Raw genomic sequence first — 23,588 nt, 5'->3', positions numbered from 1 at the left:
GAATGTATTATGAATGATTGGTAATTTTGTCTTTTATGAGTTTCCTGCAACTATATTTATCTAAAATCTAAAGAATTCTATAAGTGTATTTTAAGAATATTGCTTAATTTTTGATAACGTACAAATAATTATTATTTTTACGCATATATTAGTTACTGTACAATCAATACAATTTTAAAATCTTTTATACCAATCAAAAAGTTCATATAGAAGGAAAGAAAATTATTCTCTTACAATCATTAGTCGTTTAAAATGTGAATATCGAATGCCAATTCTGAACATTGTAAATAATTTCTAAGAATTCTTATTCTACATGCAAATAAATTACGCATGACAACCTAACTAAAACGAATATTTGTCAAGAACATACAGCATGTTTTTCAACTTCAGAAACAAAGACTTTGATGACGTTTATTATGCAAGTTTACCCTGCGTTCATACAACTATTTTTCTCATTGCTTCATCAATTTCTAAAATACATTATAAATATTTTAATTTCGTAATACAATCTGTCTAGATAAGACATTTAGAAAATTGAAATTGCATTTATATTAAAGTAACATTATGAGTAATATAAATATATATATATATATATATATATATATATATATGTATATATATTTATATAGTATGTGTCGAGTCCAAATAAAAAAAACTAAAGCAGTTAGGAACTTAAATAGAATAATTGTAAGTGGAATTTTTTCTTAAGGCAACTTGCGTGAACTTCTTGATATGTGTAATTAAACGACATAATCAATAAGAATTTATATGTAGCATTTTTTAAAAATTGTCGATACAATTTAGAAATTTTAACTCATTTTAACAATTATTTCAAACTTTCAACAATTTTCACCAAAAACTCATTACCACTATTCCTAATTGATTTTTTATTTTTATATGTATGAAAAAATATTTATATATGAATTACATATGAAAAACATGTGATTTTTTTACATGTAACGTATGTAAACCTCAAATGGAAATCTTATTGATTTATTTTGTAATGAAAAAACTAAAATATTTTTGAGACAAACAGTTAACAATTAACAGTTTTATTTATTGGTAAATGTTGCTAGATCTCAATTCTTATTGATTAAGTGATCAAGTAATCAAGTAAATATATATATATATATATATATATATATATATATATATATATGTGTGTATGTATATATATATTTATATACGATTTCTTTGCCTCAATTTTTTTTATTAAATTTTTAAATGTGTTCAAACAATCAAGTTAGAATTGAAAAATGGTTAATAATTAACTTTATGGAAATGGTACATCCTACTCCTACATCTGCATAATATCTTTCTTTTAATAAATAATAAATTAGTAGTGTATGGCATCGTGCCTTGAGGCAAATTGCTGGAACTTTCCGTAACGTAATTAAATATTTGAGAAATAAAACCAATAAATATTCAATAAAATTGATCAATGAATAACTCTTATTTTAAATAATTTCATATATACAAACATACATTTGAATAATATATACAACATGTATTATCATTGAAAAAAAAGGAATACAACAAATACTATAATGTGTTCATTATTGGGCCGTATTCTACAAACAACATATGTACATGTTTGCAAGAAATATAAAATACACGCATAAACAAAACCTAATCGAGCCAAGATAGAATGAAGGCAACAATACATCTATTTTTTCTAAGGTATGCCAAATGTTTAGAAGGCTTTGTAATGTAAAGATATATAAATATTTTCCCAGAACAACTTTTTTTGAAAGACATTCCATTTTTAAAAGCAAGGTATATTGAAATAAATGCAATATGGTTTCAAGTTGCCCATTGAGACGAATATGTTACATAGTTGCAAATTCTGAGGAGCACGTTCTAACTTCGAAATTGATTCTATTAAGTTTACCGAAACGGTGCAATAGCTATTGTTAATCGAAAGTTATTTGATATATTTTAAACTCATAGGTGTTCAGATTACTTTATAGTTAGAATGCAATCCAATATTGTATTTGTAGCAATGTAATTTTATATGTTGATAAAAGTGTTTCGAAAATATATCAATTATTGCGGAATATAATAGACTTTATTTAATAATTATCTTTGGTCATCTTAATCTTATGGATGTAAGCAATTCGATATTTCGTGGTAAGAACGTGGATTTCTATTCTCTAGTTTCGTGTTCGAACCCAACCTCGACTTGCTTGATAAGAAGCAATATGATATCAAATTTTCTCTTGAGCTTAATGATCTTAAATATAATATAAATTGAAAATTGTCTTGCGAGGACATTGCTACATGGTAATAAAAAGTAAAAAATATATGTTTAGTATATTCAAAAAATGAAGCCAATATGATTATTATGAATGGCATCATATCTGATCTAGATTATGTAATTCAGATCGATTTAATTTAAAATAGAACAAATAAATTTTAAATCTGAAAAAATATGCAACTATTATAGTAATTGAATGAAATATGTCGATAGCTTTTACAAATCGTTGTTCATGATTTTGATGTTAATAATCATTATCGAACACAATATTTCTATATACATTATTAATGATTACATTTAAAATTATAGTAGTTTTTACAAAAGTAAAAATGATATCTGTGATGATAATATCTAATATTGATCGTCATTTTTCCACTGCATGGGGCGCTGACATTGTTTTAATTCGGCCATGAGAGCCAGATTCTGGTTGCCAGATTCGATCATACGCTGCTTCAAAAAACTAACTTGCCCACGTAGCGATGCCACTTCGGCCTTGACATTTCAAAATCGAAATTAGTAATGGGTCATGAATTAAATGTGTAGTTTAGTTATTTTTTGTTTTTACGGTCTTAAGACTCAAAATTTGAATGTGGCTGTCCAAAAATTGTTTACTTTCTCTATCGTCACTAAAGATAAATGGCTCTATATTTATCTACCAACATGTAAATCATTTTTATTTCTATTTAATTTAACCCTTTCGGGACAGTATTCGAAAAATTGTTTGAAAAACCGGTTTTTATAATAATTTTAATGTGTGATATATGCTGTAGTAAAAATCATAAAAAAATAATTTTAAATAATCGGGGTCAGCTAGGGAGGCTGGTAAACTGTTGTGCCAGCCGAACTTTTTGTTGGTACACATTTGCTTTGCGATAGTTACAGATTATGAATATTTCTTTTCTATCTCACTATTTATAATATAAATAACAAGCCAAAGAAAAAAAACATATTTACGATTTTTTAACTACCTCTTATTTGAGATCTTACACATTTATACCAGCGTAAGAGACGCCTGGTACGTATGTGTACCGCTAATCTAATGTAGTAATAAATACAAAATGTTGGAAACATAGTTATATTTGTCTACTTTATCTAGCTTTCTTGCCCATTGTAATCACTCACAATCACAACAATTATTGAATGTAGTCTAATTTTTAACTTCCCGAAGAAGAAGTTTACGTTTTCATCAAAAAATCCTATTCGCTAATTTTATGTGTTCTCGACGTTTCAAGCCATTCTGAATCGAATGAGACCGAATTTGGAAAAAGTATGTGTGTGTATGTATGTGAACAGATTTTTTGCCGTAATCCACGTCTTTTCAAAAACGGCTGGACCGATGTCAAAAATTTAAAAGCCATTCGATGTATCTCGATGAGGACTATCGTTTGTCAGTTTTGCGTTACAATCGGCCGAGCCCTTTCTTTCTAAATCGCAGAAAAGTGAGAAATTTTTCGTCCACGTTTTAGCCCGCAATTCTGAATCGATTATGAAAATTCAAAAACCGTTCGAAAGATATTGGTTGGGAATCGTGCTGATTAGTTTTTGGTAGAGTTTTCTTGTAATAAAGTGTTAAAACAATTTTTTTCGACGATTTTTATTATTATTTTTTGACGATAGATACCATAGTCTTCTAGACCATACTAAAATATTACGGCCTTACGACAACTTGTTGCAACATGGTCTGAGCGGATAAAAAACAAAACGCGATTGGTTCCAAAATAAATGCTGTTTTACGGGTCATATGTATTTTATCTCACAGCTAAACACTTACATTTCGTCGTGGTATAAATTGCATTGCTTTCATACATAAATTCAACTGTACAGAAATTTTCAAACTTTGTGGTACACATATGTACCGCGCGTACCGAAAGGGTTAAATTTATTTCTTGAAAACTAAGGAATGTCAAATATCTAATTTGATGCGGTATATAAAATAAGTTTTCATTAATTAATTTCGTATTATTTCCAGCAATTTACCTCAAGGTTAAAAATCAATATTTTAATATTTCTCAATACATGCGTGTAATAAGAAAGCGGTATCATTAGATAAAAGTGTCATTATCTAATTACCTAAAAATACCATTACCTATGGTGATGTGATAATTGGTAATATCGTACCTCTAAGTCACGAATTAAGACCTTTTGTTTCGCGACATCAGCTGACTTTGGTCTAACAATCACAGGCGGCGTAGCAGCTCTCCTTGGGCTTTCCTCGAGCTCGAGGCGTACTTGTACGCTGAAATCTCGCATATTTTTCTTTGGTTCTTGTCGTGCAGAAAGAGTTCGAGTCTGGCGAGTCTGTTTACTCGATACCACACGCTCGCGTGGTGGGGTTTGAATTCGTTTGAAATTCGCAATGCCGGTAGCTGAAATAGTTCATAGTATACATAAATAAAAACATTTCTTTTAACTATTCGAAATTAAGGAAAACTTTTTATCATCTTATTAACTTCCCGTAGGGTAAGGGGCCGTTTAAGTATTACGTAAGCACTATAGGGGGGCGGGGGGGTTTCTGATTTCTTATTTTGGTGACACCTTTGCTTACTTTTGCTGACAAAGGGGGATGGGAGGGTAAATAATTCTACTAAATTGCTTACGTAATACTTGAACGATCCATGAGTTATTGTAATGGGCCGAAAATCGAAATTGAAATTTTTTACATTTCTCGACGTTTTGAAGGTTTCTGAACATTTTGGCATACCTCAGAAAAAATGGATGTGTGTGTGTATGTATGTATGGATACAAATTTCCAGTCACATTTTCGGGCGCACGGATCAACCGATTTAAATGGTTCAAAAAACATTCGATTCTTATTGATAGGGAAAAGAGCTGATTAGTTTTTGGCGAAAGCAGGTCCAGCCGTTTCGGAGATACGAAGCAAAGAGTGCAGAAAATACAAATCGACTTTTCGAGAGAACGCAGTATCCGATTTGAATGATCTAAAAAACATTCAATTAGTAATGATTGGGAGAAGCGTCTATTAGTTTTTGGCAAAGGCAGGCCCAGCCATTTTGAAGATACGGAGCTAAATATGTAAGAAATGGCAGCTTTTGAGAGAACTAAGCGTCCGATTTAAATGATTCAAAGAACTTTCTGCTTGTCTTAACAAAATAATTGATTTTGGAAAAAAAAGTATAATTTTTTTTTTTTTAGTTTTTTTTAGTTTTTTTTTTGTATGTTAGAAGATCTGAACTTTTTTTCAAAGCAATCGTACTGCTTTAACTGCATAGAGACAAAGTATAAAGCGCGTAAGCGCCGCGTCGCTGTCTAACGGGTAAACATTGGTACGGAACCCATAGGAACGTAAACAAAATTCATACTTAATGTTAAAATCTCTATAAAATATCTGATAATTTGATGTGCATATGTCTAATGATCATTTTTGACCGCCAAATGGCATTTTTTTTTACTTTTTTTGTTATATCTCCGAAACCGCTAGACCTGCCCTTATGAAAATTTGATAAAATCTTCATCTTGTCAATACAAGTAAAATGGTTTTTGAATTATTGAAATCGGACGCTCCGTTCTCTTAAAAACTGAGGTACCGTTTTTAGCACTTTTTGCCCCATATCTTCGGAACGGCAAGACCTGCCTTTGCCAAAAACTAATCAGCACGTCTTCTTATCAATACGGATCGAATGTTTTTTAAATTATTCAAATTGCTTTATCCGTGTTCCCGAAACCGTCGACGAAAAATTGTATCCGCACACACATACATACACGCACACACACACACATACACACACACACATACATCCATATTTTCTAAGGTATGCCAAAATATTCAGAAACCTCTGAAACGTAAAGATATATAAAAATTTTCATTTTCGATTTTTTTCCGAGAAGTTAAAAACGAACGCCTTATACATATTCGATATGAACAGTTAAAAAAATTATTGTCACAATTTTAATAGTTGCTACATCTCAATTCTTATTAAGTCGATTATTGATACATATCCGGAAGTTTTTTATGTAATTTGCCTTAAATGAAAGATATATAATTTTATATGCTTTTTGTAAGTTTGGTTTTGTGAAATCTATTACTCCCTTTACAGACAAACATGGAACAGCTAATTTTAAATTGAAATTAAATTAAATGCTTAAAGTATTCAGGATTTAATAGTAATTGATTTCTATTGATGATTATTAGCTGCTTTAATTTTTCGCGAAATAGTTCTAAATAGTTTCACGTTAAATAGTATCTTTAATTACTAGTGCTAATAAATAATTTGATAAATAAATGGTATAGCTATGGATTTTCTTTCAAGACTCAATTTTGAATTAGTTTTTTGCATTTAAACATAACAGCAATTAAAGCATGATAAAAGCTTAAGTAAAGTAAGACAAGTGCTTTTTCTCGACCTTCTGCATAAATAAATAAAACATTCATATTAACCTCCATATATTCGCTCGTCCTGTTTTAGTAATATTTGGTGTATCTGTTCCGCTTTCTCTTGCAACTCTCTCACTTCTTCTTTGGCTTCCCGTATACTTGCCTTAAGATCATCATCCTTATGAGCGAGCTTCTGTAAAATGAATATTGTATATGTAATATTTATAATAAGTAGGATAATAGTAAATAGAGATGTGAACATTTATATAAACTAGTTGTAAGTGGCATTTTGCATTAAGGCAAGTTACATGAACTTCCCGACATGTGTAAATAATCTACTTAGTCAATAATAAATCAATATATTATTTATGAGTGATTTATAAGAATTCTGAGTGAATTTTTTTACACATTATCAAAAACCAAACACGCGCTTAATATAACTCGGAGTATTTTTGGCCAAAACGATGCCAAAAATTTTTGCACTTTTTTGCTAATTTTAAAGAAATGGCTCAGCCGATCGTATCAAATAACTAACTCGAGTGCTTAACAAGTTTCATCGGTTTTTAATTTCTTTGAGAAAACGTATGACTGAGCTAAATTATCTAAGCAAAAACTAATTAGTGGTAAATAAAAGGGTTTGTCGGTTTTCAAAAACCGGTTTTAAAAACCGTTTTTTTTGCGAAAATTATGGAATTCGAAAACCGGGTTTTTAGTGAAAAAAGTCGGTTTTCACTGTATAAATGGAAAATAGCATTTGATATCTCATCAGTCTGCAATGGTTCCCAGAAAGGTTTTGTATATATTAATTTAGATCAGTGTGACTTATTCTTAAAGAACTAATTTCTTCTACTCAAACTTTAAAAAAAAGTTTTAAACCCTAGAAGCCACAAATTAAAGAACAAAAAAACAATTAAGCATAATTTGGTCGCAAGTATGAGAGTATTTTCTATTTCAGAAAATTTTGTTAGAAACAATAAAGGACATGTCTAAGTAGCATTTTGATAGACGTTCTCAGTTTTTTTAAATCATATTTTATTAAACAAATAACAATTGAAATGTTTAAAATTAATTAATTAAAATTGCTCGGAACAGACATTACCCGAGTTTAACTTAATTATTTTTAAAACTAAAATTGTTATTAACAAATATGTGTCAACATGTATCTAACATATATATATTTTTTTAATATGATGCATTTTTTTATTTTTATTTATTTGAAAACTTTACTTTCACTATCATAAAAATATTTTTATTCTTATATGTGAAAATGATGCATGAATAAAGAATAATTATTTTCAAAGTTATTTAATCATGATAAACTATTATTTTTTAGTTTTACTAATTAAAATTAAAATAATTTTATTTACTATTTATAAAATTGAACAATAAATAAATTCAGTCAAATACTGCTCTAAATTACACTAAATTTGCGGATAAGTTACAGAATATTCGAGCAAAAATTAATTTTTTATATAAAATTCGAAAACCGGTTAAAACCGTTTTTTAGTAAATTTAAAATTCGAAAACCGGTTTTCTGAAATGTCGGTTTTTATATAAACCCTAGTAAATAACTTCACAGTAAAATAACAAACAAGATCTATGTGTACTCAATTCAGTTATGATTAAAAAAATTCAAACATGTGAACTTACTTTTGACTCTTATAAGCAATGCAATTAACAGATCGTGTTAATGCAAGGCACTGACTGAAAGCAATTATTCTCGCTTGGACCCTATCTCAAAATCAGTATAGTTCAGCTGATATGACGACTGTCACTACCGTACCCGGGCATAACCGTACTCAGTCTCTCCTACTCATTTAAAAATTAAGTTAGCCTATACTAGTTTTAAATTCTACGGCAAATTTTAACTTCATTTCTGTTTTTATTAAGATCAGCTGATTTAAACTCATAGCAAAATATGCTTACGGATTTAAAGATTATTGCAAAAAAGTAAATATACAAATAACAGCTTTACCTTCGCTCTTTCGTCTATGATTCTACACACCTCAGTGGGATATGTTTTGCTCGGATTCATGCTTATGCCGTTATCTTGTTCCTGTTTTCTACAAAATTTATATTAAAAATATATATGATTTGTTATCATATTTTTTATATTATTTATTTATTAGCCTCGCTTTGTTAGAGCATTTCAGCTACTTATAACATTTTTAGTTTATTCACTGTTTTTCACATATTAATTTTTATGCATTTTATTATCTGACTTCAATTTTATCTCATTTTTAAGTGGTAATTTTTATACAATAATTGTAAAATTTATAAAAAAATATAAGAGTTTGTATTATGCGTTTTTCAATTCACTTATATTATTAATAGAAGTAACAAAATATAACTCATTAAAATACTATAGAACTAATATTTTTATGTAAATATAGGTCAGGGCGGGGCACAAAGGTCCAATTTGACATTTAGTAATTATACTATCTAAACCAGAAAAAAAATCTTACTTTATGAGGTAATTAAGAACTCTTAAGTGCAACCTATATCTTTGATAAAATGATGACTATTTTTTGGTTATTGTGGTTAACTTTCATTAATTTTGTTCATTTAAACTTTAAAACTGTAACTGTGAATTACATTTTTAGGACCACAGTAAAAAATTATCGCAATTGCCCCAAGTTTTCCAGAATTAAGTCTTTTTGTTAAACTATGAATTACACATTTTTGGTCGACTTTGAAAGGCTCTCATTTTAAAAAAATGTACTAATATGTTGACAAGCTTTATCAAAAGTTGGCACATATAATAAGAATTGTAAAATATTTCATAATTTTATCATTGAAACATTTCGAGTAAAAAATGAAAACCTAAAAATGAGATGGCTTAAGTGTCCAGAAAAAATTTAGGGAAAAAACCCCGATTCGGCTTGATATTAAGGTCTGGGACACCCTGTATGTATGTATATATATTTATATATAAATATAAAATTTAATACATGTAGCAATTTAAGGGCATTTGCTTATATAAATTTGACAGAAGCAAATATTAATTATCATTTGCCCTATAATAATGGATTATTTATTTTTCGTTTTACGAGATCCAATTACTTTCAGTTTATTTATTATTATGATAAAATCAATACTGATTTTACTTCTATTCTAGGTGAGTAGTGAATGTATATGTTCAAATGTGAATTACTCATTTTCAATTTCTACCTTATATTTGGCACCAATTCGATATCATCATCATTTGACATGAGTTGTCATTTATAGAGTAAGTATATAGTCCAGTATAATGTATATAAAAATATTGTATTCGTAAAAAAAATATAAAAAAATCGTACGTAAAAATTTTGATTCTGTTTTTTCTAGGACGAGTATAGCCCACTAGGATCATTTGTATCTTAATTTTGTTTTCAAAATATTTATTTCTCTACAAGTATATTCAATTATCGAGTAGGTCATTGACTGACATCAACAAATCCTCATTGTCAAAATATTTTTTCAAAAAAAATATGTATTAAATTTTTAAAGTAAAGGTGGAAATTGAATTAAATAATTTACTGTCCAAACGCGAATTTTATGTTTACGATTGGCTAATTTAATTTATTTCGACATTTCAAGTCATTCTTAATTATTTAACACAGCATTGAAAAAAGATGTGAGTCAAATTTTAACATTTTGTTGACGTTTTCTTAAAAACAACTGTGTACACCGATTTAAAAAAAATAGTCATTTGATGAAGCTCGATAAGGACTCGCGTTTATTGGTTTTACGAGGTAAACGTTTGAGTCATTTTTTAGATGTGGACAAAAATAAACTGAACTGATTTTAAAAATTGTTTGCAAGATATCAGAGGAGAATTGAGCTGATTAGTTTCTGATAAAGTTCGGTTAAGTCATTATTTTTGTTATTAATTGTTAAAACCATTTTTTCACGATTTTGATCAAACGTTTCCTTATAATAGAGTTCTTGGTCTTTCTTTACGAACATCCTTAAACGTTATAGGCCTACGAAAAGAAGTGTCAAAATCTGGAACTTCTTCCTGTTAAAATTGCTAAATCTTAATGTATTGATTAAGTTTTCCTTACGGGAAAACGTGGTTAAAAAAATACATTTGGCGGTAGAAAATGATGATCACACATATTTTATAGAGATTTTAATGATAAGTACAAATGTAGTCAACATTTTCCGTATCCATTTTTATTCGATAGACTACAACGCGGCGCTTTGCTATTTCGTCTCTAAAACAGCTGTGCGGCGCGGATACTTTGAAAAAAAAAAATCAAAAATAAATAATGTATTTTGTTCAAAATTTTCACCAAAAAAATTAAATTACGGTACGAAAAGTCCAGCACCACTAGTTTAATATAATATCTCCTTAATAACGTCGCTATTCATAAAGTAGCCCAACGGTTGACGCATCTATAACACTGCTTGACAAAAATGACACTTCTATTTTTTTCCTGTATTTTTTTTAGAATTGTACGCCGATTTCAAATATAATTTTTGTTTCTCCGTAACAGCTCCTGTTTTTGAGTTTTAGGGAACTATCCTATTTGACATTTCGGCTAAGTTTAACAAATAATTGAGAGTTTTATCTGCATTTTCGGTATGGCTTCGACTCTAAGACGTTGTGTGCATAATCCAGACAGCTTTTATAACATCCGTGGGCAATATGCTTTCGACAAATACCGAGAACCTATATCGAACTGCGTAAAGAACATGTATTTCACCACTTGAATTGCCTAATTAAGATAAAACATGGGTTTTTCAAACTATGCGCCAAAATTGCGTAGTGTATTTACATTAATGCTCAAAAGGAAAAAATAATGCTATAATTTTAATACCCCCATCATTTTGAAAACACTTCAGATTTACCACGAAGTTTTCCCAGAAACGATTTAAAAAAAATCAAAAACCATTCGATCTCAGTTTTGTGCGACGATCGGCCGAGCCTTTTCTTTGTAATTAGCAGAAAAGTGAAAAATTTTTGTCCACGTTCTAGCCAAAAATTCTGAATTGATTTGAAAGTATCTTTCTTAATTCCAAATTTATCAAATTTAAAATTAGTCGATAATAATAACGCAAACGTTTTATAATACATGTCAAAAATTATGGACCTGGACAGTTCTGTATATTGCGTCGGTTTGCGGGTTGCGGGATAGTAGCTATAATAATATTACGCAGGACAGTTTACATGTTCAATCGAGACAACAAAAATATTTTAATATAGTGCAACTGTTGCTACTTACCCCTGCAAATAGCTTCTAGCTTCCCTACAAACTTATTTTTTAAAACATAGCAATTAATGAGTACTTAAACATAATATTACAAATGTCATACCAAATATAGTAATCCTTTCTATATTTTTTTTAGTTCTTTCACTAAATGACAAGCCTCATTGTAGACCGAAAGTCTAAAACGTAGAGATTTGTACTTATAATCAGAATTTGTAAGTAATATAATTAAATAATTCACCTTCATAAATATAAATATATATATATATATATATATATATATATATATATATACATATATATATACTAACTTTGCCAACCTTACTAACCTTGCCAACACTTCCTAGTTTAACTTCGGCCTTGATACCCGAGCTTTACCTACCCATACATAGCAAATTTTGAATAAACCTTAAAAAATTTTTATTTTAGATTTTTGAGTTATTAGTATAACTACTTAGTAATACTAAATAATATTTCCAATTTTTTTTCTCCTAATTCTAACCATACAAACCTAGCCTAACATTACTAGTTTCAACTTCCGACTATTTTCTACCTACCCGCCCATAACAATCCTGGAATGACCCTTAAAAATCTCTCAAAACATGTGGTGACTTTTATACATGCCTCGGTACTAGCAAAGTACAGAAGTCGTGGCAGAAATTACATAATTCTACTTACATTTTTGTTCAATAAAACTATCATTTTTCTGTTTACATCATACAAAAAAATTATATAAAAAATGCATAGTGCTGACAAGTTAGTTGTATAAATGTTAGTGCCAAATCTCTAGTGCTGTGTACACTTCTCTATATGTAACTAACCAACGTAATGTAAGTCCACTTGTATTTTATATGTATTATCCATCTTCATAAATAATTTGTTTGCTTTACATATATACGAGTTTACATATATTGTATGTTTATATATATATATATATATATATATATATATATATGTATTTGTATGTATGTATGTATATATATGTATATTGCTTATTTACATGTATGTTTGTATGTATGTGCATATTTATATGTGTATACATGTAATTATATATACGTATATATGCATGTATGTATGTGTATATATATATATATATGTATATATATATATGTATGTGTATATGTATATATATATATATATATATGTATATATAATATATATACATATATATATATATATATATGTATATATAATATATATACATATATATATATATATATATATATATATATATTTGTGAGCATTTAGGTACATATGTATATATATATGTATTGTGTATATATATATATATATATATATATATGTATGTATATATATATGTATATATATATATGTGTGTATATATGTGTATATACATGTTTATGCGTATATGTATGTGTATACGTGTATAGCTATAGTTACATAGATAGGTATGAGTATATGTATGGTTCATACATGTACATGTACGTCGTTGTGAATATGCATGCACGTTGCATATATGTATATACGTATATTTATATGTGTATAGTCTTACATGTATATGTGTACATATATAGGTATATATTGTTGTATCTGTATATGTATATGTGTATTATATGTTTGTATGTGTGTGTATATGGATATATGCATGTATATATATATATATATGTATATATATATATATGTATATGTGTGTATATGTGTACGTACATATATGTATATATGCGTAAGTTTATATGAGTGTACTTAAATATTTTTGCCTATACTTTTAAATTATTTATTTAATTCTAGTCTCTACTACCTTTCCTATCTTTTATATTTGATTTGTTGTTAAGTGTTGCTATTTGTTAATTTTTCTCTTATTGTATAGTTACTTTACCAATCCACATATATTATAATTACCTAGATATGCTTATTTTCATACTGTTTTTAGATCCACTGATGATGACATTAAATTGAATGTCGAAACGTTTGGAAATAAAGATTATTTTATAAATCTTTGGCTTTTTTTTGTTTGATGTATCGCCCTCAAGAACTCACTCATATATATATATATATATATATATATATATGTATTAGTAAGTTTTCTTTGTAAAGATTTATGAATTAAACTTTAATTTTCCCAACCGTTTCGACATGGAATTCTATTACATCAGTAGATATGCACAAAGCACATAGTTTAGCACCTCCACTTTTACTATAACTTGTCTTCAACGAAAAAATAGTAGGGCTAAATTATGGGCTTCAAGCATATCTACTGATGTCAGACAAGACACCATATCTCTATCCACCGATTTCATAAAATTTAATGTCGAAACATTTGGGAAAATTAAAGTTTTTTTTATAAATTTTTGCCTCTCATTTGATGTATTGCTTTAGGGGAACATGCATTAGAAAATGAGTATCTTTTCTCTACCAAATTGTAAATATTTTTCTTGGTACAACCTGTTTCTCTGTTTGGTCGTTGCCTCCCAGACTACCGATAGTCCAGACCTAGTCCAGACCAGCATTTCATACTAGCGGCCTGGCTAATAGCCCGGTCAATTTAAATCTAAAATCAGCGTCAAGGTTACTATAATTCATAATGGGCTGTAACTTGGCAAAATTGTTTAAAATACAATTATAAAAGAAATCTCAAAAGTCTTCATCGATCCGATGCGAGCTAAATGGCATAAGGTCAAAGGTAAAAAAATAACCCTTTTGTGATTTTTAGCTAAATAGCCTTATCGTAAAATCACCTGAGACAATATTGTAGAGCATAAAATTATGTAAAAAAATGCATCAATACTTTTTTTTGCTCAGAGCCACCGTTTTAAAGATATATCACTTTAAAAGTACGTTTAAATGTCACCTATGAGGTACTGTGCTTAGCTCGTTTTTTACGTGGTTTCCCCAATAGGCCTAGATCACGGGTCTGTTGTGAGTCTGAAAGTTTTACCTCTTAATATTAACATTTAGATTGTGCGCAGATCAATTAAAAGTTTCTCATATTTATTATTAACATATGTCATTAAGTAAATTCTTGCGCCATCCGTGATAACATTTGTGAATGACACTTGAAAATATTTATAAATCACATAATCTCTAATTAAATCCATGTGGGCTGTTCAACGAAATATTTATTCATCATGGCATAAAAATTGATTTTGCAGCAAAAAATTTATTTAATTAGTGATATTGACTTTGACACTCAAATTATCAGTAATAAATTGCCATCAAAATTACAAGTGCTAAAAGTCTGCTATTACAGATGGCACAACAATTTACTTAATGGAAGCATTTGAGCCCTTGGGAGCAAAGAAATTCGAAAATGCCCATATTAAGGACCACCCTATATAAATATATATATGGTGTATGAGTAAGACCTGGCTTTAACGTAAAAGAAAGAAGGTAAAATCTTGAGTGTAGATTCTGGATACGATTCTAGCTATGATTCAGATACAAGAGTTGAACCGAAATTAAAGTTAGGATCTAAAAGCTCCTAAATCTGAGATAGGTTATATTATATAAGTAGCAAAGATAAAATGCTTTAAGTCAATATAGTTCTCAAATACCAAAAACATATTTTTCATATATCTTTTATTTGTTTCAATATTAAAAGTACTGAAATATATTTAAAATACAAAGCTGTCATATAATTTTTAGTTTTTGCTCTAAAATTTATTATGTAAATCATATTTGACTCATGAAAAGTGTAATCCCTAAAAGAAACCGTCATTTAAGAGTCGATGTGTCGATGTCTTCCAAATGTTTCATGTAATTTGTTCTCCGCAATTTAACCACAATTTCCTAGAGGATTGTAATTGCGGGTGCTAATTAGCGGAGATGTGATTTAATGGGATGCCTCGAGCTCTTTATACGATGAAAATTCTGATGTAATTGTTTTCAAGTCATCCCCTTTAATAAATATTTTTCGAGATAGTCTTCGATTGCAAGCAGTTTGTTGTATTGTATTATAATAAAATATGTAGAAAATCGTAAATAAACAGTTGTCTAATAGATATTATTTTATGCTTTGGCTTTCATTGCTTACTAAGGTATATATTAATTTTTAACGCAAAAGGATCGAATGAAACTATATTTTTGTCATGAATAAACAAAGTTTACATCATACTTTGAATAAAATTATATCACAAAATATAAAATATCAAACAAACAACTATCTGAATATGTTCAGTAAAACTCTCAGATAATTCATAAAATTTTAATCGGTTTAAGTTAGTTTATACGAGTACATAAGTTTTTCTAAAATTAGTAACCTAGTCCTTTTAACCCATAGCCGAAGTAAATTGGTACGGTCTGAGGGTAAACAGGTCCAATGTCTTATTTTAATTTTAAAGGGATTTTATCAAATAATAGCTACATTATTCAACCTATGCAAAATAAGTAAATTTCATGGGTGCATTTTTACAGAGATTACACTGTCAATAACCTTAATCTGGTATTTTGTCAAAAATATTTATCAGCAGAGGTGGAATAATTATTTATTTAATTTATCTCTTATAAAATTGCTTTATTTGCCTTGATTTACTTTCTTTATTTGCTATTTTTTTATTTTTTACATTGCCAGAGTAAAGGTTTAATCAGTCCTAATTACCCAAGCAGGTGTAAGCTTTTATAGAGGTTACATAAAAAACGGGTGATTCTAACTTGAAATTAACGATTAATCGTATAAAGCAATCAAATAACGTATAAGGGAAACTGTGTACGGTTGTGCCATGTTACGATAGTGACAGTCGCCTTTACTTTTAGTTTAATACATCTTTTTTCACCTAGTTTCAAATATTGTTGTTATAAAGTGCTTAACGTATATGTATATATATGTATATATATATATATATATATATATATAATTTTCCTCCTTTAATTAGTATTTTGAAACGGAAAGATTTATACTCGCTTGAATAATACGTGTTAAATAGAGTGTCTGGCGCTTGGTGCCGTCCGGCGTTACTGGACTTCCCTCTATATAACTCCATTTAAATCTTTTCAATTTACTACATAAGTTAAACACTAAGTTCAATAGCCATTTTCGTTACCATATAACTTAAAGTACACAAAATTTTGGCGAGTATGTTATTATTAATACTTTTACTACTATTTTTTAAAATAAATATTTTACTTATTATACTTTCTTAAAACTTTACTTCAAAACCAGTGGTATGCATAAGACATTGTTATAAATCAAATAACTTTTGAATTTGTAATGTCGGTTTAACCGGCTTTCAAACACATAGTGCCAATATTTCTGTTTACTATTTATCATCAAGCACTTATCAAATCAAGACTTCATGTAGTCAAAGTGAATAAATTTTTTTAACGAGTAGCCATGAAATTGAATAATTTAATCATATATTTTTGCTTATTAAGAATCTTATATTATTAATTATTATTATATTTAAACTTTTAATTATATATTGTAATTATTCATAATTATAAAATGATACTAGTAGTTCTGGACAATATCAGAAAAAACGTTTTATAGAATCCATGATATGATAAATTTATTGCTATAGCCAACGCTGTAATATAGAGTTGCTCTTTTTTTTAAAAAAAAGTAGTGACATGGTAGTGATGAACAAAGCATGTTATTGGAAATATGTGGAGGATTGTATTAATTATTGTAATTCATTGCTTGAACTTACTGAACTAACAACTGTATCTATAACGATCAACCGATCCCTTTCGATGTGGATCCCAGTCAAAGTTCAAGTAATAAATTTGCGGAACACTCGATATATTCGCCGTTGTAAGCCTAGTCTGTAAAATTAGTTGTTGGACAGATTTAACTAGTTCGGTTTGAATCTGTTACATGAATTACTAAATATAGAAAATATTATATATATATATATATGTATATTTATATATATATATATATATATATATATGTGTGTGTGTGTGTATGTGTGTGTTGATTTTCAGTCAATCGTCGAAATAAAAGAAAACATAAATAATAATACATATAAATCATATAATGTACAATGTGTTAGAAACTTGTGTAACGTACACACACGTATATTATACATAATTTCAAATGTAACAGACACGTTCAACAAATCTAAATGTTACTAAACTTGTCATCTAGAATATAACTGAATATTATATTATTAAATAATGTTACAACGAGGGACCATCCGGGGCAAACTATAACAGAGGAGAAATATTGCTTAGAATTACTTAAAATTAGTAATTTTTGCACAGTGAAGAAGTATAATTTTTTATTAATACTAGTTTTACACATTTCTATGAGACATGGTTCTGCAAAGAGTCTTAGTGAGGAATTCGATTCAATCTTTCTCTTTTTACTTGATGTTATGTTTTCCAAGATTTTACATTTTAACTTCAGAATTAACTGTTTTAATTTATATATATTAATATATATATATATATATATATATATATATTACGAAAAAGAAAATGTGTTACATATATAAAATATTTTGATATAAGTTGATGTTACCCCACGGCAAATGAAATCACTTCTTTTTATCATTTTTTTATATTATAGCCCTTCCCGATAATTTTGAAAAGGAAACAATAGCTAATAACTTAATTTGAACAAAATTAAAATTTAGTTTAAAAACTTAGTACACCGACTACTATGTAGCAAATATAGTAAATATCTAATAAAAATATATACTTTTTAGGGTAGTGAGTAAGGGCCAACCGTTTCGAAGATACGGGGCAAAAAGTGCAACAAATGGCAATTCAGTTTTTAAAAAATAATTTTTTTAATGCTGGAATGAAGAGTCGATTAAATTTGTGGAGAAGCAGGTCCAGCGGTTTCAGAGATCCTAATAAGTTTAAAAAAATGCTATTCGATGGTCAAACATTAAACATGAGTACATCAGATTACCAGATATTTTATAAAGATTTTAGTAATAATATGAACAAATTTTGTTTTTATTTCTATAGATTTCGCACCATAATGTTTAACGGTTATTCGGCTATGCGGCACTAATGCGTTGCTATATTTCGAGCAAATCATTCTAATCATGGGAATGATTAGAATGATTCAGAAAACATTTTACTTATGTTGGCAATGTATTTAACATTTTCAAAAACGCTCAAAAAAGTCCTCAAAAGGCAAAGGAAATTAGCAAAAAAAAATCAAATTTCTCAAAAAATCTATCTTCTTCAAATTGTTAAAAAAATTTAAGTTTTCAATAATTTTAAATTACGGCGAAGCAATTTGCCAAAAAAACAATATTATAAAATGTGGTCACCTTATACCATACCTTGCTACTAAGGTAGCAAGTCGAGATGAATAACAAAATCAACATACCTACATACGCAAGTACGAAAATGTAGGCAAGTCGGTAAAACATTTCCTCCGGAAATCACTTTCAGATTACTTATCTAAGTTATGAAAATAAAGTCGCGTTCTGTTGCACTTATACATCTGCCCACATGTAACTTTACGTAGGTATTCAAAGCATTTTCATATATTTTTATTTAATACAAATCTCGCGTAAACTCATTTGAAACATACAAGAAAGATTTCCTTTCGTTTTACATTCGCAACATGTGAAGTTACTTGAAGAAAAACTAAAATGAGATAAATATTTCCATTAGATTTTTGCATTAGATTGAAAATCGTTTCTGGATCAATATTATGCTTCATTCCTTATCTTAACCTCAAATATTTCATCTACATTTTAGCCAATTATCCTGAACTGATTTTGAAGTTTCTGGCAAAAATTGGCTGAGACGTTTTTCTGTACGTAAATATTGAAAAAACGTTCGATGATTTTCTAAACGATCTAAAATATTATAGGTCTACGAAATATGCTTGAATTATAAAAATAAAAACTCATTAAACTTTGGAATAATAGTCTGCGCTTTTAGGACATACAAGTTTGTGCACTATAATTAATAAAATTTTTGATATTATAAGTCTCTTTAAAATATATCAATTTTAATTAGTTCTTAGTGAAAGTCAAAGCTTTATTTACGTAACAAATAGTTAAAAGTTTTATTTACATAGCTAAATCTTATTTTGTAATGATTATGTCGATTATTTACACGTATCGTAACTTGCCTTAAGGCAAAATGCAACTTACAAATAGAAAATCATTTTCTATGAAATTCGTATCATTGTTGCAAATTATATTGTTCTATTTAATTCCACTTATATAAACTTATTCAATTACACTTATATAAACCCCGAAGGTTTTTAACTTTCCGTAAGATGAGTTATTATAATCGTCAAAAAATCGAGAGTGAAATTTTTTGCATATTTTCACGTTTCAGGGCTTATTCAACATTTTGGCATACCTTACAAAAAATGGATGTGTGTGTGTATGTATGTATGGACACAATTTTTTGTCGACGTTTTAGGGAGTACTGCTCAACCGATTTAATGATTGAAAAAGAATTCGATTCCTACTTATGGGGATTAGTGCTGATTATTTTTTGGGAAAAGTCGGTCGAGTCATTTCCGAGATTCAAAGCAGAGAGTGTAAAAAATTCATATCGAGTTTTTGAGAGAACAGGGCATCTGATTCGAATGATTCAAAAAACATGTTGCTTGTGAAGAAACTATTAGTTTTTGGGAGAAGCAAAATTTTTTTTTAATTTCAAATAATATTGGTTTTTGGATATCGAAAATAATTCGGATTTTAATTTCAAATTTAGAATTTAAAATTCTAAAACTTACTTATATACTTCAAATGAATAATTTTAACTTTGTAAATTAATATATATAATTCTTAGGAATATGAGATAACCTTCTTCATGCTAACGTCGCTTGATCAAGTTTTGTTTATTTACTTTTCTTGTATCGTATAAACGTCGTCGTCCAATTTATAAGCCCTCGCATTTTGTCTATAAAATACGAATAATAAAAGTTACAGTATTTATAGTAATCTATTTGAAAACATTTAATACTGCTTAAATATTTCATTACGGTGCGGCAAGTTTCAGCAATTTGCCGTAAGGCACGATGCCATGCACCACTAATTATGCTTAATTTTTCACACAAAGTTCAGAACTTATACGAAGCTTTTATTCCGGGTGTAGTTTTCCAAATACGCAGCAATATTTATTTTCATTACAGGTTCGACAATTTTCCTCATTTGCTTGTTACAAAATGAAATTCATTATAGAAATATAACATAATTGTATTAACCGCATTATAGTATCACATGGATTTTCAAACATTGTAAAACGACTCTATAAATAAGTAGAAAAATGTATGATCAGCGAGCTATTAAAATCGAATCAATATTAACTCAACTGAATAATGGGAATAAAATCTTATATAATATTTACTACATGTCACATGTTTAGATATTTTTCAGTCATTAAATGACATTTGTCTGGGAAGATTTACATAATTCAATAAAACCTTTTCACAATGCAGTCTCTTCCAGAATTTTCTTGTTAACTGTATTATGAATATACTCGTATTGTCAATTATGCTCGTCTTGCAAAACCTGCGCTGATTTTTTCTCAATACGTGCATCAACAATTCAGTAAGTTAGTGGGAAACAGGATAATTTTTTCACATTAAATTTAGTTAGTAAAATACATATCGACGCGGTGTCAAACCGTCAAAGTTGGTATTGGTATTTTGCCTTAAGGCAAGTTACATGAACTTCTCGATATGTGTAAATAATCGACTAAATACTACTTGTCGTAAGGCCGTAATATTTCAGTAAGTTCTATGAGACCATGATATATATCGCCAAAAAAGTTCAAAAAATCAGTATCATTCCCAAGTAATATCTTACGAACACTTTTTGATTTTTTAAAATCGGTTCGGTAGGATGAGCTTAAATGTGGACGAAAAGTTTAACATTTTTTTCCAAATTACAAAGAAACGGCTCGGCAGATCCATCAAATGGCTTTTAAATTTTTGAAATTGGTCCAGCCGTTTTTGAGATAACGTCGATTTGTGGCAAAAAATCTATTCACACACACATACTTTGTCCAAATTTGGTCTCATTCGATTCAGAATGGCTTGTAACGTCGAGAAAACATAAAATTAGCGAATCGAATTTTTTGATGGAAACATAAACTTCTCCTTCGGGAAGTTAAAAATGATTATTCAAAAAACGTGCTTTCGAAATTGTGCATTGCAATAATAATCATGTTGTTTGTACCGTTCAGAAACAAGCGTACCTGAACATCTGCAATAAAATATCATGTAACATCAAATTTAATCATATAAGCGCATATTATATCAATTTATATACCAGAAAACCCGGCGGTCATATTAAATTACAGCTGGTCTAGATATTATAAATTGTAATTGAAATTATTGAAAGGACAAAGGTTTCAGCTAATTCAAAGTAAATTATCCAGGGCGGGAAGAGAGGACGTTTATATACATATACTTGGGGCACTGCTTTAGTTAGAAAGGCGTTTGTGGGGTTGTCTCTTAATAACACAGTATTAAAAATTAAAATCTCAGACAGTAAAGACAATGTATTGTATATTAACAACGTCGATCTTAGTAATGAATAGTGCTCAATTCATTTTATTGCTGTAAAATAGTAAACAAAAAATCGTTACCGATACCACAAAGTTGTTTTATAAGTTGTATTAGTTTTTAACCATTCCATAAAACTGCAAAGTAATAGATCAAATAAAGAAAGAAAAAAAATATCGTTGCAGTTACGCATGTGTCTTTACAGTATATATATATATATACTGTCTTATTCGAGATAAAAGGATTTATAATTACGTATTACATAATACAATTCATGACAAATTGAATGAAGTCAATTCATCTTTGAGTAATAATGCAGAAAGCAATGCGTATTGTAAAACGTGTACAACCGGATAATATTTCGATAGCGGGTTTCATACATCTGGACATGAAAATGCAGAATTCCGTGAAGGTATTTTTATTTCAAAACTTTTTAAATCGTACTACTACTTGGTATTAAGCATTAAACGATACATCAATCTAGAAACAATTTTATAAGAATCTATAAACAAAAATTTAGTAATAATCTTGTAAGAATACTATATATAAAGAAACGGCTAAGACGATTATAGTACAAAACTATTCGCCAATCCTTACCAAATATCTTCTAAAATTTTGAAATCGGTGCAACTGTTTTCATGAAACCGTGATCGAAAGATCGAAAAATCAGCTCACCTACACACACAATTTTTAATAATATTCATTGTATCAAATGTTCATTTCAAATAATAGTTATTGATTTTTAGGAATATCTATTTTCAAAGCAACAAAACTGTATTTATTGAGTTACATTCTATATTTATTATTTTAAATAAATATTTAAGTTGTATTTGTACAATTAATTAACTTTTCGTAGGGTAAGTTATAGAAACCGCAAAAAAATCGAAAATGGACATTTTTATATATCTTTACGTTTAAGAGGTCTCTGAACGTTTTGGTATACCTGAGAAAAACTGGATGTATGTGTGGGCGGGTGTGTGTGTTTGTGTGTTTATGTGTTTATGTGTGTATGCATGTGCGGAAACAATTTTTCGTCGACGATTTCTAGAACACGAATTAACCGATTTGAATAATTCAAAAAGCATTCGATTTCTATTAACAAGGAGACCTGCTGATTAGTTTTTAAAAAAGCAGGTCTAGCCGTTTCGAAGATACGGGGCAAAAAATGTCAAAAACCGTAACTCAGTTTTTAAGAGAACGGAGCATTTGATTTTAATAATTCAAAAAACATTTTACTTGTACTGGTAAGATGAAGAACTGATTATTATTTAATTTTTGGGAAGGCAGGTCTAACGGTTTCGGAGATCTAATAAAAAAAAGTTCAAAATTTTCAAGATATTTTAAAAAATTAAAAAAAATCCTTTTTGTTGAGAAAGTCAATTTTTTAAAAACAAAATTAGCATTTCTCAA

General features: G+C 28.5%; 1 protein-coding gene across 1 annotated transcript in view; it reads right to left on the bottom strand.

The window, feature by feature from the left end:
- Positions 1 to 23,588, bottom strand: part of LOC113375521 (coiled-coil domain-containing protein 13) — an 87,736-nt gene that overhangs the window by 15,950 nt on the left and 48,198 nt on the right. Inside the window, exons 8-10 of the mRNA XM_026615453.1 lie at positions 8,566 to 8,653; positions 6,654 to 6,783; positions 4,376 to 4,623 (exon numbers count right to left, since the gene is read on the bottom strand). Coding sequence (XP_026471238.1) covers positions 4,376 to 4,623; positions 6,654 to 6,783; positions 8,566 to 8,653 — 466 coding nt within the window. The remainder of the gene's footprint in view (positions 1 to 4,375; positions 4,624 to 6,653; positions 6,784 to 8,565; positions 8,654 to 23,588) is intronic.

This window comes from Ctenocephalides felis, unplaced genomic scaffold, assembly GCF_003426905.1.
Source record: "Ctenocephalides felis isolate EL2017-DRISC unplaced genomic scaffold, ASM342690v1 CF-g0.4_SCAFFOLD_01886, whole genome shotgun sequence".
Taxonomy (NCBI): domain Eukaryota; kingdom Metazoa; phylum Arthropoda; class Insecta; order Siphonaptera; family Pulicidae; genus Ctenocephalides; species Ctenocephalides felis.
The sequence above is the reverse complement of the archived record's forward strand: the minus strand, read 5'-3'. Positions and strand labels throughout refer to the sequence as shown.